Below are 27,516 nucleotides of genomic sequence, written 5' to 3'. Positions count from 1 at the left end.
GATTTTTTCTATGTGTTGACTTTATATTGCTGTTTGGAGTCATTTTTCCCTTTGTGGCCTGCATCCGAAGAGGTAGTGGTGCTCCGACTATATCCTACTTCGAGATAGTGATTATATCTTTCCTACTTAGTTTCCTCTACTCCTTCAGTCGTTTGTCATCCCCAACTGCTTCCCCCTGTGCTGCCAACCCCATTTGTGCTACAGTAACTTGTTGTCCAGCTCTTTCCCCTCCACTTTTCCTAGCGGCCAGACGTCCCAACTGCTGCCCCGCAGCTCCCAGCTGCTACCACACCATCCCACCAACATCCACCGCCCTTGGGATGCATTTTCAAGGTGTTTGTTTGTGTCATTTGTGTTTTGGTGATATTATTTTCAGTTTGCGTGTGTCGTAACCCTCCAATTAATAAAAGTAGAATCTTGTGATTTGGGCATTTCTCATCTGGTATCATTTGGTATCAGAGCTAGCCCAACCCTAGTCCCATCATAGAGGTTACCTAGCATCCGCCACCACCCAAACTACCCCCACAAAAATTGTGCTCTTTCCTATTCCCAATCAAAATCTAAACTATGATTGACCAATGAAAATCTCACAATGACTTTTGTTAAGTATTGTGGAGCCCGATCCACATTCTTAACTGACAATCTCGCTACCTATGGAAATTATTTGAATTTCTCTGATTAAATTCCTTTTATTATTTCCTTCCTTTTGGATAGCTGAAGCACATGTGCCCTTCCCTATTGGAATCCCGCCCATTTCCTTCTTCGTGTCTATTAAAGGTCGCCCATCTCTTGTAATCGCATACAGTGGGAAAACCAAAATCCGAGTGATTGTCACCGAGGAGTTCCGAGCCGTTGCGCTTGAGGAAGAAGAAGGTTTGGCGAGTGGTTGATCCATCGGAGGCGGCTGGACCAACGGCGTGCGACTAGAGGCAGTCGCGATCGGTCGGCAGTTGCGGCAAACAGGTGAAGAGGTAGGTGTTCCGGACGACAGAAACCAAGAACAGAAAGAAGATAGAGAGAGAGCAAGTGGAGTCGAGTTCTTGTAACCGTGTCAAGAAATTGTGTAATCCTTAAAACAATAAAATCCTCTGCAATTCTGTGGACGTAGGCAATTTGTTGAACCACGTAAATCCATGTGTCTGTGTAATTTTCTCGTCAATTTTTCACTTTCTCACAATCGTCAATCATTTTTCACAACAATTAATATCAGAGTCAAGGTTCAGATCAGAGAAAAACGATGGTAGGAGATAAAGTGAAGGTATCAAAGATCAAGAAGTTTGATGACACAAATTTTGGTTACAGAAAGATACAGATAGAGAACTATCTCTATGAGAAAAATTTCATCTTCTGTTATTGAGAAAGAGGCCATAAAAAATGGATAACGCCGAATGGAATTTGTTAGATCAATAAGTTCTGGGAATTATTCGATTAACTCTATTGAGATTCGTTGCACACAACGTCATCAAGAAAAAGACACTGTTGATCTAATGACAGCTCTATCAGGTATGCATGAAAAATCGTCAGTGAATAACAAGATACATCTAATGAAAAAATTATTCAACTTAAAGATGGTGATTGGTATGTCTGTTGCACAACATCTGAATGATTTTAACAACATCTGAATGATTTTAACACCATCACAAATCAATTATTGTCTATTGAAATTGAATTTGATGATGAGATACGTGCACTAATATTATTAGTTTCATTGTTAAATAGTTGAAAAGCATGAGGATAATTGTCAGTAATTTGTTGGTAAATCTAAGCAAAAATATAATGATATTCGTGATTTGATTTTGCTAAGGAGGTGCTCAGAAAAGATTCTGGCGAGATCTCGGATTCGACTTCAGCACTCAATGTTGATTATAGAGGGAGAACACAAGATATGAACTCAAACAGAGGAATATCAAAATCAAAGCACAGAGGCAATAACAAGTCAAAGTCTGGTTAGCAAACAACCTATTGAAATTGTGGCAAAGCTGAACAAATAAAGAAGAACTGCAAAAATCCTAAAAATACAGAGAACGTCAGTGCTAATTTTGTAACTGAAAAAGTACAGGAAGTAGTATTGCTTACAGTTCATAGTTCTGTTGATGATTGAATACTGAATTCAGGGGTTTTCTTTCATACATCTTTTCGTCGAGAGTTAATGTGGAATTATGTTGCAGGTGACTTTGAGAAGGTGTATTTGGCTGATGGAGAACATTTGAACGTAGTGAATATGGGAGACGTTAACATATCACTCCCTAACAAGAACAAATGAACTTTGCAAAAGGTCAGATATATTCTTGAATTGAAGAAAAATCTCATTTCTATTGGGCAATTTGATAAGTGTGGTCATTCAGTAGTATTTTCATATAGCACCTGGAAGCTCGCAAAAGGGGCACCGATACTGGTTCGGAGTAAGAAAATTTGTACACTATATATGACTACTGTTTTAATTAATAGTGTCGATACTACCGTTGCGGATAGCACAACAGATTTGTGGCATTGCAGACTTGACAATATGAGTCAGAAGGGTATGAAAAAACTTCAGTCCTGACGCAAGTTACCAGAACTGGCGTCAGTTGATCTCAACATGTGTAAGAGTTGCATTATGGGGAAACGAAAGAATGTCAGTTTCTTGAAAGGTGGTAGAATATCAAAGACAGAAAAACTAAAACTTGTACACTGATGTGTGGAGACATTCTTCAGTGGCATCTCTTTGAATCTCTCATTACTATGTCACGTTTATTCATGACCACAATAGATATGTATGAGTTTATTTCTTGAAATATAAATCTAATGTATTTAATGTATTCAAAACTTAGAATGTCATGGTTGAGACAAAGACAAACTTAAAACTGAAATGTTTGAAATCTGACAATGGTGGTGAGTACATTGATGGTGGGTTCAAGGAATAATGTGCAGCACAGGGTATTAGAATGAAGGTCATTATTAGGACACCACAGAAAAATAGAGTTGCAGAACGTATGAACAGGACCATAAATGAGCGTGCAAGAAACATGAGATTGCACGCCGGACTACCAACAAATTTCTAGGCAGATGTGGTTAGCACTGCAGTTTACTTGATCAACAGGGGGTCATCTGCTCTATTAGATTGTGAATTGCCTGAGGAGGTCTAGAGCGGGAAAGAGGTCAAATTTTCTCACCTTAAAACTGTTGGTAGTTTTTCTTATGTTATTATTAATTATGATGGTCGTAGCAAACTTAAGGCTAAATCAAAGAAATGTTATTTCATCGACTATGGAGACGGGGCATCTGGTTATCGTTTCTGGAATGATCAAGATCGGAAGATCATAAGATGCAGGAATGTGATTTTTAATGAAAATGTTATGTACAAGGACAAGCCCAATACAGTTTCTGAATTAGCTTCTCGGGAAGTCGAGTTTGAAGATTTGATGACCTATTAGAGGTTACAGTGCAGGGCAAAGATGTAAGTAATGAGGAGAGTGGGTCTAGTGCACCCATTTTAATTGTCCACAGACAGTTTCAGAGTAGCCCACCCCTACAACTATTGTTCGCAAGTCAGTCAGGACTAGACGTTCTCTTCAGCGTTTCTCACTAACCTTGAACTACATTCTGTTGACAAATGTTGGAGAACCACAGAGTTATGAATATACTCTGCAAGATACAAATTATAGCAAGTGAGACTGGCCATGAAAGATGAGATGGATTCTCTGCTAAGAAATCAGACATGGGAGCTGACAGAACTTCCACCAGAGAAGAAAATATTACACAATAAGTAGGTATATCGGGTGAAAACTGAGCATGATGACAGTAAGAGATATAAGGTTAAATTTGTTGTAAAAAGCTTTCAGCAAAAGCACGATATTGATTACGTTGAGATCTTTTCTCCTGTGGTGAAGCTCAACCATCAGAATGATACTGTCCATGGTGGCTACCGAAGATTTATTTCTTGGGCAGTTAGATGTGAAGGCGGTTTTTCCTCAAGGAGATCTTGAAGAAGACATCTACAGGCATCAACTTGGGGGGTTTGTAATGCAGGACAATGAAGATTCAGTTTGCAAATCGAAGAAAAGCTTATATGGACTAAAACAAACTCCTAGACAGTGGTACAAGAAATTTGATAATTTCATGCACAATGTAAGGTACAGCATATGTTAGGCAAATCACTGTTATCATGTCAGACATTTTGACAATCCTTATATTATTCTACTATTGTACGTGAATGACATGCTTATTGCAGGGGTCAGTATTGATGAAATCAAAAATCTGAAGAAGCAGATCTTATAGTGCATTGCAACGAAGGATTTGGAAGTTGCAAAGTAAATCCTTGGCATGAGAATTATCATAGACAGAATCAGAGGTACGTTGAGACTGTCACAGGTTGAGTATGTGAAAAATGTACTCAACATGTTCAATATGGACAAGACAAAACCAGTTGGCACACCTCTAAGCAGTCATTTCAGGCTCAGCAAGAATCAGTCACCCAAGTCAGAGGAGAAACGAGGCCACAAGAGTAAGGTTCCCTATGCCTCAACTATTGGTTCACTTGTGTATGTTATGGATTGCACAAGATCAATTATTACTCATGCAGTGGGAGTTGTGAGCATATATATGAGTAACACAGGCAATGAACATCGGGAAGTTGTGAAGTAGATTTTGAGAAACCTAAAGGACTCCTCAAAAACCTGCTTGTGTTTCTCAGGAAAAAGTTTAGAAGTACTGGGTTGTGTTAATGTTGATCTAGCTGGAGACATTGATAGCAGAAGGAGTACTACGGGTTATATTTATACTTTTGGTGGCACTGCAGTATCATGGGGTTCAAGCCTACAGAAAACAGTTTCTTCGTCTAGTACAGAAGCTGAGTATATAGCAATGTCAAAGATTGCAAAGGAGATGGTATGACTACAAGGCTTTTTGGAGGAATTGGGTAAAAAGAATCAGAAGGGCGGACACTCTCAACAGTGATAGTCACAGCGTCATATTCATTACCAGGAATTCAGCATTTCAATCCAAGCCCGCACATTCAGATCAGGTGTCACTTCATACGGTCATTGTTAGATGACGAACAATTGTTACTTAAGAAAATTTATGGAAGCAAGAACCCTGTTAATATATTTACTAAGAGTGTTACACTTGAGAAACTGAAGTTGTGTTCAACTTCAATTGGTCTTTTAGTATGAAGACAGGAGCTTTGAGTTGAAGAAGTGGAGAATATCACATTTGAGAAAAAGATCAATGCAATCAGTGGATGATTCAGTCAGTGTACCAATCTCTAAGTGGGAGATTCATTGAGTATTGTGGAGCCCGGTCCACTTCCTTAACTGACAATCTCGGCACCTATGGAAATAATTTGAATTTCTCTGATTAAATTCTTTTTATTCTTTCATTCCTTTTGGATAGCTGAAACACTTGTGCCCTTCCCTATTGGGATCCCGCCCCTTGCCTTCTTCATGTCTATTAAAGATTGCCCATCTCTTGTAATCGCATGCAGTGGGAAAACCAAAATTCGAGCAGCTGCCATCGAGGAGTTCCGAGCTACTGCGCTTGAGGAAGAAGAATGTTTGGCGGGCGACTGACCATCGGCGGTGGCTGGAGAAATCTAAGGCAGTTGGACCATCGGCATGCGACTGGAGGCAATCGCGATCGTTCAGAAGTTGCGACAAACAGGTGAAGAGGTAGGTGCTGCGGACGGCAAAAACCAAGAACAAGAAGAAGAGGGAGAGAGAATAAGTGAAGTCGAGTTCTTGTAACTGTGTCAAGAAACTGTGTAATCCTTAAAGCAATCAATCCTCTGCAACTCCGTGGACATGGCAATTTGCCGAACCACGTACATTTGTGTGTTTGTGTGATTTTCTCGTCAATTTTTCGCTTTCTCGCAACCGTCAATCATTTTTCACAACTTTAAACTGTATTCTCCAAAGCAAACCTTTGAATTAACTAATTGGACCTAAAATAGGCTTCCACAAATCCACCCTTTATTCAAATAACTTCGTTATTAATTACAGCTCACCAGTAATCAAACGGTTCACCAGTAATCAAACGGTGCAAATGATAACTATTCTCCTCAACAAGGTATTGATTTGAGATGGCATAAATAGGCGCTTTAAGAATAGAAATCATGCATTTAATAGCATAGAAAACGATTAATTCGTTGGGTATATATCGAACTAATCATGAAAACAAGGTAAAGATTGTCTAATTGTTAACCATTTTCATAAAGACACTGCATTGTCAATCATCTGAAGTAAAACAGCTTCTAAAGCGCTAGAGCAACTGAATTCAACATCAGTGAAGCAAAACAAGGGTAGTTTTTCAACTCTAGGGATTGACAATCTAGGATGTAGGGTTAGTTAGTTGAAAGGTTTGTACAAAAATTGAAGCTAATAGAGTAGGAAAAGATCACCTGAGAAGCTCAAGATATCAAGGACGAAACCAGGTCAAGGCTTCGGTCTCCTTTATCACGGTGTTACTTTGATTCCACCTCAACCAATGTAGGCGGTGAGTAGCGTGTGAGAAGAAGGGTAACAAGCGGCGTGGCGGCGACAACCTACAAGCGGTGTGTGAGGGGGCCGGCTACAGGCGGCGAGTGAGAAGACGAAGGTTCGAGCGAGGCGTCGTGTGAGGTGGCGGGGGAGGCGGAGAATGAGGTTTCGCCGCACATTCGGCGGAGCGTCGAGACGAGGTTTCACATGGAACGCGGCTAAAGCCGGATAAAGGGATCGGCGGCGAGGATTCTCAGGTATCAGCGATGGCGTGATGTTCGGGGATGCGCGAAGGTGTAAGATTCGTAAGATTGGGGTTTTGAATCAATCTGAAGATTTGTTCGGTTGTCGGAAATGGAGCTTAGCATCGATTTAATTTGGAAAATTTGGCATTTCGATAAATATATCATCGAAAATTGGGAAGCATATCTGATATCTAAAGCTTGATATTTATATTTGATGATTTTTTTTTTCTTTGGCATGAATCTGGAGACATTTTTTAGCAAGAAGTATTTCAAATTCAAGTTTAAGGATCATTAAAAACTTCGATTTCAGCAATTTTATAAGTCAAAATGACTATCTCGATAAGTCGAGTCCAATAATGTCAAAATTGGTCTGTTCCAAGTCCAAACAAGTCCAAATCAAATCATTCGAGCATATTTAAAGACGTCTGATCGTCAATTGAATGGTTGAATAGACTTTAAATTTGACATGTTTATAGTTGGATTGAGTGTCTCGACCATAGGAATCTAGCAAGCCGAAGGAGTCTTAATTCTGAGGTCATTAAGATCTTTAAATCACCCAAAAATTCATATGATCAATAAAGTCACTATAGGTCACTCGATTAAGTGGCTATGAGAGTTATTTTTCAAATGACCAAAATGGCGCACCCCAAGATATTAATGATGGACCCTCTTTCTTCACTTGAGGGAGGAGCAAAAGTCGAATTCTAATATTTTTTAGACTGGAGATTCGACAATAACTTATGGCTTTCATACTTGTCGGCCACCATCTATCTGTTGCTATCGATCACCGTTGGCTTTCCCTCCTTGCCATCATTGGGGAACTTTGTTTGCTTACAATGTGTCCTAAATATGGTGTTACAAATAATGTTATATTGAAGACCCAAAGATAATTTTCGGTCTCTGTAATTGTCGACCACCACCGGTTGCCCTTGCTTATCACGATCAACAAACTTTACTTGCTAATGTCATATCTCAAATATGGTGTAACAAATAACACCGTATTGAAGATCCAACAACAGCTCTTGATGACAATTGCTTATGGTTGTCGTATTCAGAATAAAACTTTTACGTTGTATATAGAAAACCTTTGTATTTGGCGTAAAACTGTAACACTGCTCTCATGATTATGAGAAAATATGTATATTTATACTTACACTCTTACAATAGATTACTTTACCTAGGCTAGGTCCTATGGTTTTTTTTTTCGTTTCTAGAGTTTTTCTATATAAAAAATTTTTAGTGTCTTCTCCTCATAATTTTCATTTATTTGTGCATGTGATGGATCTTCCTATCCCAGCAGATTTCACCACTTGGAAGATTTGATCTATGTATCTTTATAAGAGTAACACCCCTCGTGGAATGTACAACTTGGATCTTTACTATCAGTGAGCAAAAGTTGGAGTACATGGAATTTCTCTATAGAAACCAAGGCGTGTTTGTCTCAAGTTTGACGGATATGCCTGAGATTGATCTTAAAGTAATGATGTACTACCTAAAGATTGACCTTACATATAAGTTGATCATCCAAAAGAAACAAAATTATGTGTTAGAACGCCAACAAGTGATTAAGCAAAAGGTCGACAAAGCTTATGCAAGCAAATTTCACATGGATGCTAAATTATCCCATTTGGCTCACAAATCTCATTATGGTGAGAAAGACCTCTAGAGCATGGAGGACGTGCATCAACTATACTGACCAAAGGCTATCTAAAAGACAATTTTCATCTTCTCCGAATAAATCAATTAGCTTACGCTACATCTGGACATCAAACACAGCTTCATGAATGCTTATTATAGTTACAATCAGATAAAGATGAATCTCATTTATGAGGAAGCTACTTCCTTCTAGACAGATAAAGTCTTATATTTCTATAGAATAATGTCCTTTGGGCTAAAGAAAACCGGTACAGCTTACCAACATCTCATGAACAAGATTTTCAAATACCTCATCATACATGTCAGGGAAGCATGTATAGATGACATGCTAGTCATGTGTTCGAAGACTTCTCAACTTATTCATGACTTGGTAAAATATTTTCAACTTTTTTGGGAGTACAACATATGACTCAACTAGAGTGCAAATGAGTTAATTAAACTCAAACCACCTTTGGCTTAGGCTTGAGCTTTATTAATTTTTCAAGTTCGAGCTCGAGCTCAAGCTTAACTCTACGAGTCTGAGCCGGCTTGCAAGCTAGATTTTTTAATATAAAAAAAATGAAAATGATATTAATTTAAGCTAATTTTATGATAAGATGATAAATAGAATGAACAATTAGAAGATAAATAATAAAAATTCACCTAAAGTACAATACAAAATATTTTTTAACAGTAATTTTAATACCATAAATATAATGTTTTGAAATTTATATGTTTTGCATATTTTATACGAATATTGTCTTAAATGAGTTGGCTCACAAGCTAACGAGTTGATTCAAGGTTGGCTTGAGCTTGGCTTGTTAGCTCATTGAGCTCAGTTTACGAGCAACTTATCAAGCAAAGCTCAAGTCGGCTCACGAGTCGGCATGACTCACTTACACCCTTAGACTCAGCCCAGCTAAATGTGCATTTAGAATCACATCAGACAAATTTCTTGGATTCATGGTTACCTACTATGGAGTATGATGAATCTTGAGAAAATTAAGGTGATCAATGATATAATATATCCCAAAAATATAAAAGAGGTACAAATATTATATAAAAAGATAAATGCACTAAATCGTTTTCTGACAAGATTAGGAGACATGTATCTCTCATTCTTCAAAATATTGGCACTCGTTCAAAATACCAATTTTTTTGTGAACAAATGAGTGACACATTGCTTTAGATCAGCTTAAGACTTATGTTATCAAAACTAGGGCAAGATGGGACGTTGTATCACTATCCTATGGTGTCTCCGTTTGCAATAAGTTTAGTCCTAATCAAAGAGTAGTAGAAGATTCAATGGCTAGTTTACTAAATTAGAAAAATCAATTCTAACAGATAAAATTTTTATTTTTAGACAGCTAAGATAGCTCGAACATTCATACCCATACTATTAGTTTTTACACAAATCTCCCTCAAAGGATCATCTTGCAAAAATCGGAGGCATCAAAGAGGTGTTGACCTCATTATTGTTGAGGTCTAGTCTTTTTCTCTTAGGAGTCTAGCATTTAGCCAAAGGACTTTCCTGTTGACTATCATAGAGGACTAGTGATGGAACCCTACCTCCCTTAGAAATTCTAAACACCTCTTTACTCTTCTTGGAGTTTCACATGTATGATTTTGACTACCAACACTTAGTGGGATGTAACCAGCATGAGAGAGCTCAAGAAGAGTCCCCATAGGATTGGCAAGCCTTAAGGTTAGCTCTAAGTGGCTTGTTCTTAGCCATGCTCACACACACACCTCACCACAATTTCACTCACAACCTAAAACCCTAAAATCACCCACACTTAACCCTGTTCCCCACTCGTTTAGAAACTCATGTGGGTGGTCCCCAAACCCTTAATTATTGGCTATGATGGCTAGGACCAACACATGAAGGATCCAAAATCTTTCCATTGGCGGGTATCATTATGATTAGCATTTTCAATGAACCTCAATACTACTAGAACACCCAATTTTGACCTTTTACTCCCCAAATCATTCCAAAATTATCAAAATATCCTTGGAACCCCTAAATTTTTTAAAATGGCCCAAATTATCAATTTCGACTCAAAAAACATATTGGGCCATTCCAAATCGTTTAAATTGCCCAAAATACCCAAATTTCTTTAAAATTCCCAAAGTACCCACAAATTTCCCAAAATTACTAAAATGCCCCTCATGTCCCAAAAGTTCCCAAAATCTCTAAATTCACTCCAAACGTTCCCAAGATCAATCCTAACCACCCAATGACCCTAATTGCGCCCAAGTTTACCAAAATTTATCATATTTCTCAAATTGCCCCTGAATACCCAAAGTCCCCAAATTGCCCCCAATTTCCACCAAATTCATTTCAAATTCCTCTAATTTCAAATGCACACTAAATTTAATCATATCTAAGACCAATTGAGAGCAAATTCAATCCCATTTGATGTAGCCTATGATTAATTTCAAATCAATTTCATGAAGGCCCACCTTCATATACCTTTTAAAAACCCACATTCATAAGCATATTTAAAGGCCCATTTCATAAATTTGAAGAACCCGTTGAAAAATTTCCCCTCCTCATCATCCTTTTAATGACACCATCCATCATGGCATCATATCATACATGCATTTAAATTTTTATCCGAATTAGGTATCATGTCATTTCCTCCCAAAATTCATAAAAATTAAAATTTTCTTTCTCATGAAATTCACTCATGGGGTCATGCATGGCATGGCTTGACCCATGAAGCCATCCATGGGCTTCATATGGGTCAACCTTTCCAAAAATGGAAAAGGGAGAGGCTCTTCCTTTTTCCTCCTCACATAAGTTTTCCCCCTTCATGAAACATCCAAGCCCTCTCCCTCATGCTCCAACCAGCCATCCAAGTCTACTCAAAACCTCTCTCGGGGCCAAAAACATCCTCCTAGCCACCTTGGACTTGAGCTAGCCACTTGAACAAGGGGTTTAACACAACCCAAGCCAACTTAGCCTAAACCCCATTTCTCCCTTGGTCTTTGGCCATGAGCCCACTTGAGACCAATTTGACTTGACCTCACAGCCCCCCTAACCTCCATCAACGTGGACGTGACCACACTTGCTCTGACGGGCCACCCAACTGCAAGAAAACACCAAGCCCGATAGCCTCCCCAAGGGTTAAACCCAAATTTGGGACTCCCTGATGTGGCTCATCCCCATTGGCCATTAAAGCTCTTCTTCCCTCCACCTTAGCCTCCCATTGGGCACCTTGGCTCACCCTGTTGGCCACCATGGCCATGGCTATAAATTAAGCACCCCCACGGGCAAAAAAAAGAGTGATCAAACCTTAACAAAACTTTGCCAAAATTCTCCTAGACCTTCTAGCAGCCATGCGAAGCTCATCCCCACTATTTTCCAACCTTCATCCCCCTAATTTTGAGTTCAAAATCTTAGGGGTTTTAATGGCCATACCTTAAACCTCATAAAAATCCCAAATTTATTCACTCCTGAGCTTCTCCAGGGCAAGAGAGGAAGTTCCCCCATTAAACTTGATCCTTCCCGAGCCCTCTGCACCAAATATCGACCAAGGTCGCACCACCCTCTGATCGAAATCCTACACAGACCCAACCACATATCAAATTAACACTTGGAGGACGTTCGTGGGACTCCAACAAAGCTTCTACAACCATCCGATTGAAGCCACACCTCTCAGATCAAGGTATATCTTGTAGTTTTCCATTTTGCTCTCAGTTTGAGGCTTTGTGAAACAAACTTGTATTTCATACACACGTAACCATATAGATAAGTTCTCCTCACTTAGATGAAGGTGTAGAAACAAACTTCATGTGATTTGATTAAGGATCAAGCGAGATATTAGGTCTAGAAAACGTGTGTTTCTCGGGTTGGGAAGACTGGGGAAGATGATCAAGAGCCGTTCGATTCTGTGTATCGAGTGGATGGCTGAGATCGCATCGGATAGGGTAACGTTGCGTGAACACCAGGCTGACGAGGCAGCTGACGCGGATGATGGTGTCAAATCAAATTGTGGCACGTGACTTCTTGACGCGTACGAGGATAGAATCAGTGCTGACGCAGATAATTAGGAATTATGTATTTCCGATTTAAATTAATTACATAAACTTTAAAAATTCATAACTTGATGTAGAGAAATACTAAAAATAAAATAAAAATACTAATGTGTTCGGTGAACAGAGGATAATAATGTGGACTAAAAATCAAAAATATTTCCTTTATATTTATTTTAAAATTAATTAAATAATTTAAAACCTATTTAAATTATAAAAAAAGTTAATGCTAATCACAAAAGTGTGAAATTTGGAGGGTTTACTTCTATCATATTTAGGGATGTTCTCTGATTTTTCCAAAATCATAGAGCACCTCTAACATTGGAAACATTAACTTTCAATGTAAATTACCATTATTTTGTTTAAAATAATTAAAAAAAATGAAAGATATGCCAGAAAAATATGGAAATTTCTTTTGCAGGTTTACTGTGATCAGAGAAACCTAGGAAAAATAGAAAACAAAATTTTAAAATCTAAGGCAAATTTTTCTATTTTAGAATTAAGAAAATTACCAAAATTAATTAAAAATAATAATTAAAATAATTACTGATTTGGGCTAAATTGAGGTTAATCACCTCAAGAGTCTCCCATAAAAATTTCAAAGTCATAAAAAATATTTTTGGCGTGAAAATGAATTTTCTCAGAAAATATGAATTTTTGCTTAAAATAATTATATAAATAAAAAAAATTAGAAATTTATAAAAAGTTGTTTGGGGTGTTCTTTATTACCAGAGGTATGTAAGAAAAATAAAATTGAGTTTAAAATAACTACTTTATTTTTGGTCTATTTTTTACTTTAAAATTATTAAAAATAAAATAAATATAAGAAAAATGTAACATAATTTTCTTTGAGCTTTTTGGGGTTAAAGATGCCTATGAAAAATATAAAAAGGAGTTTTGCGATTGAAAATATTTTTATTTATTTATTTATTCCTTAGAAATCATTTAGAAATTATATATATAAATTATAATTAAAAAATTCACTAAAATTGTTTTAAGCGATCCTCTAATCTAATTGAGCCTGCAATAATTTTCTTAAGGACGGAATGTTTATTTTACTTAGTTATTTTAATTATCCTAAAAAATCTCTATTTTCAAGTTAAAATAATTATAAAAATTAAATAAAAGAAATTAGAATAATCACAAATTCTCCTTTAATGTCTTAATTGACACGTGAGTGAGATAGCAATAAAATTTTAAAGTCATTTGAGTTTAACTTAAGTAATTATGTGGTGAGGAGTCTTTAGGGCAAAATTGTAATTATGTGATTCCCCACCTTAATCAAAATTTAGGTTAAACCAAGGGTAAAAAGGTAATTTTGATCATAATTAAATCTCTAAGGTATTTGAAACATAAAGGGGTAAAAGGGTAGAAACAAATTCATAAAATCTTTTCACAAAAGGTAAAAATGTAATTTATTAAATTGTTCTAAGTTGAAAGTCAATCGATTTAGGAGATCCTAAGGTGAAGGGCTTGTATTAGGAAAATGTTAATCCACTGATTAGAAGCCCTACTTCCATGGTTAAATGATAATTTGATATTTTAATAAGGATCAAGTGAACTTCACTTAAAATATTTTTAAGAGTACAAATCTACCACACATGTTTAAGAGTTGAGGCTTGATCCTTAATCATATAATGAGGTTTAGAAAAGAGGAACATAACTAATTATAACATTTTTAATAATTAAAGGGGAAACTAACAAGGATGGAGATGAGTTTAGGCGTCTTAAAACAAAAAGAAGTTACATAGAAGCTAAAGGAATGCTGGGACAAAACTCGCAGAAAAGTTTCGTGCAGGCAGGATCGCGAGATCATGAATCATCGCAGCAGCAGCAGGATTATAGAAATTCCTGAACCATCGACAACAGGAGAAGGTTCGCGCTGGCAGGACTGTAATGTGCGGGGCTCTCATGGGCGAACTCTTGCTAAGGTGTAGGAGACTTTGCAAGCTGTTGCACTTATGGAGACTTTTTTGGATTCCTCTGTCTTCTTTGTGTAGGAGTCTATAAATAGTTGTTTCCAATGGTAAAAGTTCAGTTCTTGTGTATTTAGTTTCAGATCTTTTGTGTGGAGTCTATTTCCCGTTTGTGGGTTATATCCTAGGAGGTGGTAGTGCTTTAGTTGTATCATCTCCAAGGGCGTAATTATATCTTCCCTTTTACTTTCCCCAAACCTTCTTCTCTCTACTCTTTAGCCGTCAAAATCTCTATCTGTCACCCCCCAACACCCAACCATTTCCCCTTCCACAGATTATTACTTTTAACCTGCATTCCTAACTCCTTTCAAGCTCCTCCTAACAACCCCACACCATTGTGAACCACCTACAGTTCTTTCCCACTTGTTTCCTCTACTGTTTTGCACCATTCTTTCACCACCAAATGCCTCCCATGACTGCCGTCAATCCTCCCAATCATCTCTATCCCTCTAGCCGACCTCCACGACCCATTGGAATACGTTTAGAAGTATTTGTTTGTGTCGTTCCATGTTTTGTGTCGTTATTTCAGTTTGAGTTATGTCGTAACCCTATTTTAATATTAATGAAAGTTTGTTTTGTGTTTTCCTAACTAGTTTCCGTATCATTTTGTATCAGAGCTAGCTCGACTATAGTCTCATTTTAAGGTTTCCTAGCGTCCGCCCCTACTTAAGCCATCTTCACCATAAATTTTTCCTTTCTGATTCTCAAACCTCCATCAAGAATTTGACCCAACCCTAATTAAGCCCTTGCTGTTTTTCAAAATCAACAACAAAAGATTAAATTTTCTACATCATTAATGAGTCTCATACACCCTCTTTCACCCCCCAACCCTAAACCCTAGTCATGCCATCAACAAGATACATGCCCGAGCCTTCCCAGAAAGAGATACGACGAGAGATATGTCAACTTCAGCGGCATCTTACGAACATTGAAGATGAAATCCAATGAGAGGTTACCCTCGACGTGATCGATGGAGTAAACGAGGAAAATGAGAAGATATGAAGATGAAGTGGGAAACACAGTGTCAGTTCCTACCAACTTATTGTCGTAAAATGTTGCAGACTATAGCTTCCAAAGTGAAGTGACCGCAACACTAGACAATTGCCCTTGCAACTATCCAATAAACTAATCTGCAAGTCTGTGACAACCAGAAAATATTTCAAATGACACGAATTTGTACATGTTGAAGCACACTGCACAACCAAGGGAGTGATCTACTTCACCGACCAGGGTGTCATCGAAAAGTTAAGTAATGACAACATAAACACTAAAAAACATTCAAATGAGAACTTTCATTCGATGAAGTCTTCCCCCATGAAACTATCTCGTTCATGGATACACCCAATGCCTCTCCTCCATGGAATTAAAAGGAACTTGTAACTTTTGATGAGATTGCAGTTCCTGCTCTCCTAGATGATAAAGAACTTCTTGTGGAGGCATATAAAGATCATACAAATCAGAAGATGTCGGAATTTGAAATCTTAGTGGATGATCTTAATGATGACCAACTGATAGTATCGTAGGCAACTACACTTCCATCTCCGTCCCCCAATGTTCTACATGAACAGATGAAAGGCCAGTGTGAAGCTCTTTTTATTGGAATATAATAAAAGATGTCCGTTCTCCAAAACTTCAAGAGTGAGAAGGAAGACCCGGAAGATAAAAAGAATCACCCATCAACCAAACTCTTGCAAACCCTCAACCTTGTTGAAACCCGACTTGTCATAGATGAGAAACAAATGAGGTATTTACTTGTTCAGAAATTGGCTCAAGAGAACCTATAGAGCATTGTACCTCTGGCCTAGCTTATGCCAATCCAGAACAGATCAATAGGAAGGTATGCTCAGAGGTGAGAAAAGATTCTCAGATGCTTTGGCATCTATTGCAGCTGCCAGTGGGATCCAGGAATGGCCGACAAGAAGCACAAGCTGCTACGAATGAGTTTGATGCTCCTCCAACTCCATAAGATTGAAGTAGCTGATGTTAGTACCCTTACGTGGGCGATGTTTGGCGCCCTTATGCAGGCGTTGTTAGAAGTTTCGTACATAGAAGATTGCTATATGGCGAACTTGTAGGATTGCGAACCATAGTAGCAGCAGAATCGTAGAAATTCTCAAACCATCATGAAGGAGTTTCGACAGTGGGAGATGGGTCGCGAGGGCAGGATCACATGCACGGGGGTCTCACATGCAAACACTTTTGAAGGTGTAGGAGACTTTGCGTGTTTCCACAGACATCTTTGATTCTTCTGCCCTCCTTTTGTGTAGGAACCTATAAATAGTTGTTTCCAGTGTGAAAGAGTTCAGTTCTGGGTGTGTTTAATTTTAGATCTCATGTGTGGAGTCTCTTTCCTTTTTGTGGGTTGTATCCGAGGAGATGGTGGTACTTTGATTGATTATATCCTCCCTTTTACCTTTCCAAAACTTTCTCCTCCTCACACTTCAGCAGCCAAACTCTTTTACGATCACCCCAACATTCAACCATTTCCCCTTCCCAAAGGATATTACTACTGACCCGACCTCTTAATTCCTTTCAAGCTTCTCCCAACAACCCTATTACCGTTTTCGATCACCTACAATCCTTTCTTATATGCTGCCCCAGCAGTTTTGCACCATCCTTTCACTGCCACCCTCCTCCCGTGAATGTTTTCATTCCTCCCAATCATCTTTATCCCTCTATTCGACCTCCACCACCCATTGAAATACATTTATACGTATTTTCTTGTGTCATTCTATGCTTTGTTTTGTTATTTCCGTTCGAGTCATGTTGTAGCCCTATTTTAATACTAACAAAAGTTTGTTTTGTGTTTTCTCAACTAGTTTTGGTATCAGATGGTTAATCCTTTGGATGCATCAAGAGCAAAGCAAGCTTGTTGGATTATGATTTATCAATTTGATCTTAATGAAGATGGGGTGCTTTGCTTTGAAGAGTTCAAAGTCATGATAATGCTATAAATCATGATTGATTACCTAACTTGATGCAAAATTGAAAAGTTTTTGTGGGTACTTTGTGAAGTTCTTTCGTATGTGAAGTTCTTCAATGGAAGATTATATATATACTACATTAAAAAATAAATCACACAAACATGCAAGTTAGAGAGAAAAAATTGGTATTTGAGAATTCCTTTGGAGACTTAATTTACAAAAAAAATATCATTAAACCCATTTAAACTAAGAAGAGCATGTCTAAGTGTAAATAACGAGATTTGGTTCAAGGGAATGGAGGCAAACCTCAAAGAACAAGAAAAATATCCTTTAGGATTATGAATTATCAATCACCCATGCCTAGAATCTTGATTTTTATTGCTAAGCAATCATAGTAATAGACACAATTAAACTGGTTGTCAAATTCTCATATGCTCATTTACAATTTTAGAACTGTGAAATATTTATGTTCTAAAATTACCACCCAACCATTAAATAATATTGGATGAAGAATAAAGATGTTAACAGTCTCCAAGAACAAATCTCATGCATGAATAACTATAACTGAATAGATAAAAAAATATCAAATTCTTGACCAATCAAGAAGCATTTGTGGATGAAATTGTATTGTTTGAATCAAAATTAAAAAGTTAATCTATCCATTATATCTAAAATAGCACAATCAAATAAAAATACTATTAATGTTAGCTTAGATTTGGCTTTATTGTATCTTATGATTTGGATAATATCAAATAATAATGATTTGATTTTGTGAGTGTGTCCAATTCTATTGATGGTAGCTATAAGAGATATTTTGAAAAATGACTAAAATGTCCTTAATATAATTTATGCATGGTGTAGGGTTCAATTTATTTGGGAAGATTTTTCAATTTAGGAAGGCAACATAAATCATCCCAAAAAAATCCTCAAAGTGGCTTTCATCATTGAGATTTGCTACTTAGCAAACATTAATACGTGTTGTTAGCTTCTTCTATAAGGCATACTTCAATGCCATCAATACTTTGGCATGCAATAGAATCATTATCTAGAAGACATAATAGTGCGCATTTGGTCAATTTGGATGACTTGATTTTTAAATTTGCTAAGCATGAATTCAAATAAAACTAATTTTGATCAAATCAAATGAAATTGGGCTAAACATTAGTTTGGCTAGGTAGGTTTGATATTGAATGCACTAAAATCAAATTTACTTTAACAATGAACCTAATTATCTTTAATTTAAATAAGATTTATTTTGAAAGAATCATATAATCTTTATTAAAACTTATAATTTTGACATCAAAATAAACAATAGCCATTTAGATCTTCACATCACTGATTTATTTACATGTGTTTATTGGTTCAATAGTTGAAGAAAATAAAACCAAAAAAATGATCAAAACCCCAAAAGAAAGTTTAAAATACAAAAAATAATTAAAGCAATATTTTAATAACTAAGTCAATGAAACCAAATAAGAGAATACAATCCCCAAATAAAACCACATCATTACATTGTAATAATTGATACTCTGACTTGACATTACAATTTTAAAATGGATTGACAAACATATGCAAGGATTAGGTTGTGTGACATAACATCCAATTTCCTTAAAAGCACAATCAACATATCAATCAAAACATTTCTTAACATTTCATATATGCACCAATCACTAAAAGTGTTAGAGCATCATCATGGCTTTAAACTCTTCAAAACAAAGCACACCATCACCGTTCAAGTCAAAACTAGAAATCATAGAGCGACATTGCTCTATCGGCCTTGAAGAACCCAAGCTGCTTAGCATTCTCTTTAAGCTCATATCTGTTATAAAGCCCCTCCCTTCCATCTCATATAACTTGAAGGCTTCCTTTACCATGTATTCCTCATTATGACTCTTTTCCTTCTCACTAATTTCTACTTCTGCCAGTCTCACAAAGTCTTTGAAGTCAAGCAGATCATCACCATCTGAATCAGCATATTGCAGGAAAGCCATGGCTTCCTCAAAGCAGAGCTCTTCTCCAATGGTTTTCATAAGAAGCTGAAGCTCTGACAAAGAAATTTTACCATCACCATTGGTATCGAAGTGGGTAAAGAGGCGTTCCATCTCCTTCAGCCCTTTTGCGAAGGAAGTAGAAGCCATTTTTATGCCTGTTATTTTGTTTTTGTAGATCTTGAAGAGATGGAGGAAGAAGAAGGAGATAATGAAAACTGAAAATGTTTACAATTAAGTATGAATGAATTTGATTTGGTTAATTTGTGTGAATATATAGTGGGAAATGGCAGTAGAGGTATTTCTGTAAATTCTTATATATTATAGAAATGTTGCTTTCTATTGAACCATGAAAATTCAGCAGAAGTTTTGTGGGGCTGATGGTTATCTGATAGTTGAGATGGTCAACAAAAAGATGCTGAAAGAAGTATTCTTTGAAGACAGTGTGCTTCAACAGAATTAATATAAGGAATGGGTCCAATTTTAGCACAAATCATGATGTGATTTTTGTGAAGGACTTCTGAAATTCAAACTCAAGATCATACAGGGCACCAATTTTAGCAAGTTTATAGTCAAGCTGAGCGTCCCGCAAGATGAGCTCGGTAATACCAAAATTGGTTTGATTTGAGTCCGATCAAGCCCAAATCAAGGCATTAAAGTTTTGGGGATTTCAAATCATCTATTGAATGGTTAAATGAACTCCAAATTTAACATATATTATTACAATAGTGTCTCAATGAGAGGAATCCAACCAACCTAAACTTGTTTAATTCTGAGATCATTAATGCCCTCAAAATATTAAAATAATTTTCTATGATTATGGAGGATCAATATAGGTCGCTCGATTAGGTGGTTAGGAAGTTATTTCTCGCTTGAGGGGGAGGGGAAGAGAAGAAATTATATAGACTATACTGGACATAAAACCAAACAATAACTTTTTGGCATCCATAGCCTCCGACCACCATCTATCGACCACCATCGACCATCGCTCGAACATGCAGTTCATCTTTGAGATAGTAGTTTAAATGAGGATGACATAATACTTAGAACATTGGCAATCAAACATTGGATTCATTATCCATCAACTCATAATACATATTTTGATCATGTTTACAAAGCTTTTGATTGACAAACTATGTTAAACCACCAGAAAATTATAACTCTTTTAAAAATCACCCAAAGCCAAATTTTCAACAAGTCATGTAATAATTTGAAAGTTGCATATTCTATGCAAATTCATTTTTTTTTATTACTTTCTATGAATTAATTTTATAAACCTAATGAAACTATAAAAGCTAAAAAATGTGTATCACACGTCTAAAATGGAACTGATTGAGCCAATATTTTCCAATTGTCAATATCCATTTTTATTTCTTAAATGAATATTGAATTAATTCTAATATTATTTCCAGTATTTCAATACTGCAGGCATCAGAAGAATTTTGGATAGCTCAAACTATAGCAACTTATTTTATTTCCTTTTTTGTTGACTTAAACTTAGACCTCTTAACTTTGAGTTGACCTAATTTAATTACAATAATTACTTTCTCTCTCTTTCTCTATATATATATATAGTGTCACGCACCCGGCTTGTTGGTTGGCATCCTTGGTGTAAGACCCTCAGATCGGGGGTTCAAATCTCCCTCTGGTGACGTGAGCCTTAAGGAGGGTGGTACTCAAATTGCCAGACACAATAGGAGTGGCAGAAGCTCGTACAAGACTCTGACCATTCTTTTCTTTTTTTTTTTAAGAAACGGTTGGAGGCTATTATACAAGCTCCGGTCATCTCTCACGCGCCTAAGAATTCGAGTACCACACCCTACATTTAGTGAAATCAAACCTCACACCAATGGGAACTTACATCTGACAAGCAGGTGCCCGTCCGACTGATTTGAGTAAGCGGTGTTTTTTTTTCTTATATATATATATATTTCTGTAAGCATTTCTCGGCTGACTCTCAACTATCGTCAACGGCACAAAACAGCTAAATATTTAAATTTCAACCAAAAGCTGCAATTTTAAAATATAGAAGCAATTACAAGAATACCAGAAACATTAAAAAGCTCTGCTACTAACCACTATATATTATTACATATTAACCGAAGCAAATTCATTAATATTTAGAGCAAACATTCTCAGACTTCATCTACTTCTCCTTCTACCTCTTCAAGTTCCACAAAGACAAAATGGCAACCATTAATATGACTTCTATTTCCTCTGCAAACGGACAGCAGGAGATGAAGCACCTCTTCAGCCGCTTTGATACTAATGGTGATGGTAAAATCTCTTTATCTGAGCTTCAACTTCTTATGAAAACCATTGGAGAAGAGCTCTGTTGTGAGGAAGCCAAAGCTTTCCTACAACATGCCGAATTAGATGATGATGATCTTCTTGACATGGAAGGATTCATGAGATTGGTGGAAATGGGAACTAGTGAGGAGGAAAAGAGTTATGATGAAGAACATGTGGTAATGGAAGCCTTCAAGTTATATGAAATGGAAGGGAGTGGCTTTATTACAGATAGGAGTTTGAAGAGAATGCTGAGCCGCTTGGGTTCGTCGAGGCCGATCGAGCAGTGCCGTTCTATGATTTTCAGTTTTGATATGAATGGAGATGGTGTGCTATGTTTTGATGAGTTTAAAGCCATGATGAGATGATGCTCTAATCCTTTTAGTTTAGTGATTGGTTCATATTTCATATTTTAAGAAATGTTTTGATTGATATGTTATCATTGCTTTCAAAAATGGTAGATGTTATGGCGCACAATGTAAATATATTGTAAGGTATTTACAAGTTATAAGAGAATCATCAATTTGGGCAGTTCATTTTTAAGATTGCAATGTTGGACTTTATATTAATGATTTCAATGTGATCATGTGATTTTATTAGGTTTGGATAAAACATAGATAATTAGGTTCATTATTAAAGTTAGTTACATCAACGATGCCTTTAATCATTGATTTAAATATACCAAAAAATAGATCTTAACTATAGTAACAACAGAGATAATGTGCCAAAATATTGATGGATAATTAACGAAAATAATACAAAGATGTTTCATTGCCTCTTAAGTTGAGGGTTGGATTATTTTGACATATACTAAATTTAATGAAGTAAGGTATAAAATGGACGGGCACCTGCTTGTCAGATGTAAGTCCCCATTGGTATGAGGTTCGATTCCCCCAAGTGTAGGGTGTGGTACTCAAACTCTTAAGCGCGTGAGAGATGACCGGAGCTCGTATAATAGCCTCCGACCGTTTCCTTAAAAAAAAAATGAAAAGAATGGTCAGAGTCTTGTACGAGCTTCTGCCACTCCTATTGTGTCTAGCAATTTGAGTACCACCCTCCTTAAGGCTCACGTCGCCAGAGGGGGATTCGAACCCCCGATCTGAGGGTCTTACACCAAGGATGCCAACCAACAAGCCGGGTGCTTGACACTATATATATATAGAGAGAGAGAGAGAGAGAGAAAGCAATTATTGTAATTAAATTATGTCAACTCAAAGTTAAGAAGTCTAAATTTAAGTCAACAAAAAAGGAAATAAAATAAGTTGCTATAGTTTGAGCTATCCAAAATTCTTCTGATGCCTGCAGTATTGAAATACTGGAAATAATATTAGAATTAATTCAATATTCATTTAAGAAATAAAAATGGATATTGACAATTGGAAAATATTGGCTCAATCAGTTCCATTTTAGACGTGTGATACACATTTTTTAGCTTTTATAGTTTCATTAGGTTTATAAAATTAATTCATAGAAAGTAATAAAAAAAAATGAATTTACATACATACCACACAATTCTCATGTTTTTGCATACGTAACATCTAAAGTTTGAAATTTATATTTATATCACTTTGATGTCACAAATCTATGTATGAAAATTTTATCGCACAAACATGTAAAGTAAAAAGAGAAATTTAGTCTTCGAGAAATGGTTTAGACCATTGATTTACGAAGGGCTTGATTGGATTTGTTTAAATCAAAAAGGGCAAGTCTAAGAGTGAATAGTATGATAGAATGGTGATAAACTTCAAAGAATTAAAGAAGATGTCGATTGTCATCTATGATTTCAGATTGTTGTCTCTAGTGTTGGAATCATGATTCCCATGTTAAAGGAATGATAGTGATATTCTATTTAGAAGGCTGGTTGCAGAAGAATCAAAACTTGATAGTCAATTTGAGATCTTGTTGAGGATTATGTCAAAGATGAAGAAGTGAACTTCTAATAATGTAGATGCTAGATTTGAGTTCAACTAAGAGAATGAGTTATTCCTGTTTGTCGTGTCCATTTGGGCGAGTACTGCAACAAGTTAGCCTGGTCGACTAATTGTTGAAATATAGGTGAGTTTTAAAAGAGTTATACTTTTGAATTCATTTGACTATTCAATAGATGATTTGAAACCTCCAAAAAAAAGCTTTATTGGCTTGATTTGGGCTTAATTAGACTCAAGTCAAACCAATTTTGATTTTATCAAGCTTGTCTTGTCGGGACGATCATCTTGATTATAAATTTATTAAAATTGGTCTTCTGGATGATCTTGAATTTGAATTTCAGAACTCCTTCATATAAATTATATCATCACACACACACACACACACACACACACACAGATTTAATTTAAATAATATTTATTTTTTTATCAATTTCACTGTGATACGTTGGAGACCCAATCCTTATATTAATTCTGTTGAAGCACACTGTCTTCAAAGAATACTTCTTTCAGCATCTTTTTGTTGACCATCTCAACTATCAGATAACCATGAGATAACCATCAACCCTACAAAACTTCTGCTGAATTTTCAAAGTTCAATAGAAAGCATCATTTCTATAATATATGAGAATTTACAAGAATACCTCTACTACCATTTCCCACTATATATTCACACAAATTAACCAAATCAAATTCATTCATACTTAATTGTAAACATTTTCAGTTTTCATTATCTCCTTCTTCTTCCTCCATCTCTTCAAGATCTACAAAAACAAAATAACAGGCATAAAAATGGCTTCTACTTCCTTCGCAAAAGGGCTGAAGGAGATGGAACGCCTCTTTACCCACTTCGATACCAATGGTGATGGTAAAATTTCCTTGTCAGAGCTTCAGCTTCTTATGAAAACCATTGGAGAAGAGCTCTGCTTTGAGGAAGCCATGGCTTTCCTGCAATATGCTGATTCAGATGGTGATGATCTGCTTGACTTCAAAGACTTTGTGAGACTGGCAGAAGTAGAAATTAGTGAGAAGGAAAAGAGTCATAATGAGGAATACATGGTAAAGGAAGCCTTCAAGTTATATGAGATGGAAGGGAGGGGCTTTATAACAGATATGAGCTTAAAGAGAATGCTAAGCAGCTTGGGTTCTTCAAGGCCGATAGAGCAATGTCGCTCTATGATTTCTAGTTTTGACTTGAACGGTGATGGTGTGCTTTGTTTTGAAGAGTTTAAAGCCATGATGATGCTCTAACACTTTTAGTGATTGGTGCATATATGAAATGTTAAGAAATGTTTTGATTGATATGTTGATTGTGCTTTTAAGGAAATTGGATGTTATGTCACACAACCTAATCCTTGCATATGTTTGTCAATCCATTTTAAAATTGTAATGTCAAGTCAGAGTATCAATTATTACAATGTAATGATGTGGTTTTATTTGGGGATTGTATTCTCTTATTTGGTTTCATTGACTTAGTTATTAAAATATTGCTTTAATTATTTTTTGTATTTTAAACTTTCTTTTGGGGTTTTGATCATTTTTTTGGTTTTATTTTCTTCAACTATTGAACCAATAAACACATGTAAATAAATCAGTGATGTGAAGATCTAAATGGCTATTGTTTATTTTGATGTCAAAATTATAAGGAGTGCATTCAATGTCAAACCTACCTAACCAAACTAATGTTTTTCCCAAATTTGATTTGATTTGATCAAAATTAGTTTGATTTGAATTTATTAATTTTTTTTAAAAATAATCAATTGGCTTAGCCAATTTAAAAATCAAACCATCCAAATTGATCAAATACTTGCTATGAATTCTTCTAGATAATGATTCTAGTGCATGCCAAAGTATTGATGACATTGAAGTAGGCCTTATAGAAGAGGCTAACAACATGTATTAATGTTTGCTAAGTAGCAAACCTCAGTGATGAAAGCCACTTTAAGGATTTTTTTTTTAATGATTTATGTGGTCTTCCCAACTTAAAAAATCTTCCCAAATAAATTGAACCCTACACTATGCATAAATTATATCAAGGACCTTTTAGTCATTGTTCAAAATATCTCTTATAGCTACCATCAATAGAATTACACACACTCACAAAATCAAATCTTTAGTTTGAAATTATCCAAATCATAAAATACAATAAAGCCAAATCTAAGCTAACATTAAAAGTATTTTTATTTCATCGTGCTATTTTAGATATAATTGATAGATAAACTTATTAATTTAGATTCAAACAGTACAATTTCATCCATGAATGCTTCTTGGTCGGTAATTCATTTGATCCTTTTTTTTATCTACCCAGTTATAGTTATTCATGCATGAAATTTGCTGTTGGAGTCTGTCACATTTTTATTATTCATCCAATATTATTTAATGGTGGAGCTGTGACTTTAGAACGCACATATTTCAAAAATCTAAAATTCTTAAATGAGCAGTTGAGAGAGTTAAATACTCGGGAGTTACAAAGTATCGTCTTTTTTTTTTTTTTTAAGCTCGCAACTTCTCTTTTGATATATTTAGGTATCTTACATTAAGGAAATCAATTCACATTAAGATATGTACTAAGGAAGGGATATTAGCTTCATTGTCAATTATCTCTATTTTGCCGAATTCCTTTAAGCAAGAGGACTTAGAAGTTGGTATACTTGCAATTAATCCTTGAGATTGTACTTCAACTATGATGGGCACCTAAGAACTTCAAACATTGGCCATGAATTCATTCTTGACATTGGCTTCCTTGTCCATCAAAGTTTAATACATATTTGGATCATGTCTATGAAACTATTAATTGACAAACAAAGTCAAACCACTCAAAACTTATAACTGATTTACAATTCACACAAAGCTGAATAATCAACAACCACATAATGATTTGAAAGAAGTATTTTTTTTTCCTACAATCGAACAATCAATCTATTAGGCTAACTTCCCATAATACTTGGCCATTAGGATTAAATAGATTGACTAACTGATCTCCTTAGTAGAACTCGATATAGCATTCACATCATCGGGATTCAAATTCATTTTTTTTCATAATTGACAAAAAATCTTGTGATGAATATTCAATAAATTAATTATTCTACAACCATTTTAATTGTGTTTATTACTATGATTGCCTAGCAATATAAATCGAGATTCTAGAGATGGGTGATTAACCATTCATATTCTTAAAGGAAATTTTTTCTCGAACTTATAATATATTGGTTAAAAATAAGGCAAAGAATCCTAAGATGTTTTCTCAAACATCTCATCAAAACATTTTTACTCTCTCTCTCTCTCTCTCTCTCTCTCTCCCTCTCTTAATTTTGGTCTTAAAACTCATGCTTGGAAATTTCACAATGATGTATTGTTAAACTAGACCAAACTTTAGTTGGTTTAGTTATGTTTCATTATGAATGAACCAAAATATAATTAACTATAAAATAAATTAAATTATTTTTAATTTACATAATATTTATTTAAAAGTTAAAGCATCGAGTATTCTTTATTAAAAATTAATAATTTTGGCATATAAAATAAATATTATCCCTGTTATTATCCACACCCACTTCTTTATTTACATGCAATTGTTGATTATATATATTGAAGAACTTAAGTCAAAATTATTAACCAAAAACCAAAACAAATGTAAAAATTATGACTAATAATTAAAGAAATATTATAACAACTAAACCAATCTAACCAAATTAGATCAATTCATTACATTTCTCAATTTTAATGTACATTTTATGAAGGCGAACTGCTTTATATATATATATATATATATATATATATATATATATATAGTCGACGACTGGTTCAACCGCGAACCGGTCACTCAGCCGATAGTCATTTCTGTATAGAACCGGGCAATCAGTGTCTATAACTTTTATCACCCAAGTGTTATAAATGTAAATATAAAATCTAAGTTGTTGATATGTAAATACCTAAGATTTGCATGGTATGTATGAATATTTCCCTAAAACTTTCATATTATACATTTCTCCACATTTCTGATGAAACATTTATACATAAATATAATGCTAATATATTGAAGAA

General features: G+C 35.6%; 4 protein-coding genes across 5 annotated transcripts in view; 2 read left to right on the top strand and 2 right to left on the bottom strand.

The window, feature by feature from the left end:
• LOC110023660 (protein ANTI-SILENCING 1-like) overlaps positions 1–6,837 on the bottom strand; it is a 66,657-nt gene extending 59,820 nt beyond the window's left edge. For both annotated transcript variants that reach the window (XM_020723176.1, XM_020723177.1), the window contains exon 1: positions 6,374–6,837. The gene's annotated coding sequence lies outside the window, so the exon portion shown is untranslated. The remainder of the gene's footprint in view (positions 1–6,373) is intronic.
• Positions 6,838–18,949: 12,112 nt separating this feature from the next.
• On the bottom strand, positions 18,950–19,408 carry LOC110023634 (putative calcium-binding protein CML19). Its single transcript, XM_020723128.1, has one exon. The coding sequence runs from the start codon at positions 19,406–19,408 to the stop codon at positions 18,950–18,952; it is 459 nt and encodes a 152-aa protein (XP_020578787.1).
• Positions 19,409–21,444: 2,036 nt separating this feature from the next.
• LOC110023633 (putative calcium-binding protein CML19) lies at positions 21,445–21,915 on the top strand. The gene has a single exon (XM_020723127.1). The coding sequence runs from the start codon at positions 21,445–21,447 to the stop codon at positions 21,913–21,915; it is 471 nt and encodes a 156-aa protein (XP_020578786.1).
• Positions 21,916–24,264: 2,349 nt separating this feature from the next.
• Positions 24,265–24,723, top strand: LOC110023632 (putative calcium-binding protein CML19). Its single transcript, XM_020723126.1, has one exon. The coding sequence runs from the start codon at positions 24,265–24,267 to the stop codon at positions 24,721–24,723; it is 459 nt and encodes a 152-aa protein (XP_020578785.1).
• The last annotated feature ends 2,793 nt before the right edge of the window (positions 24,724–27,516 follow it).

Source organism: Phalaenopsis equestris, unplaced genomic scaffold (assembly GCF_001263595.1).
Source record: "Phalaenopsis equestris unplaced genomic scaffold, ASM126359v1 Scaffold000226, whole genome shotgun sequence".
NCBI classification, from domain to species: Eukaryota; Viridiplantae; Streptophyta; class Magnoliopsida; order Asparagales; family Orchidaceae; genus Phalaenopsis; species Phalaenopsis equestris.
This window is presented reverse-complemented; position numbering and strand designations above follow the sequence as displayed.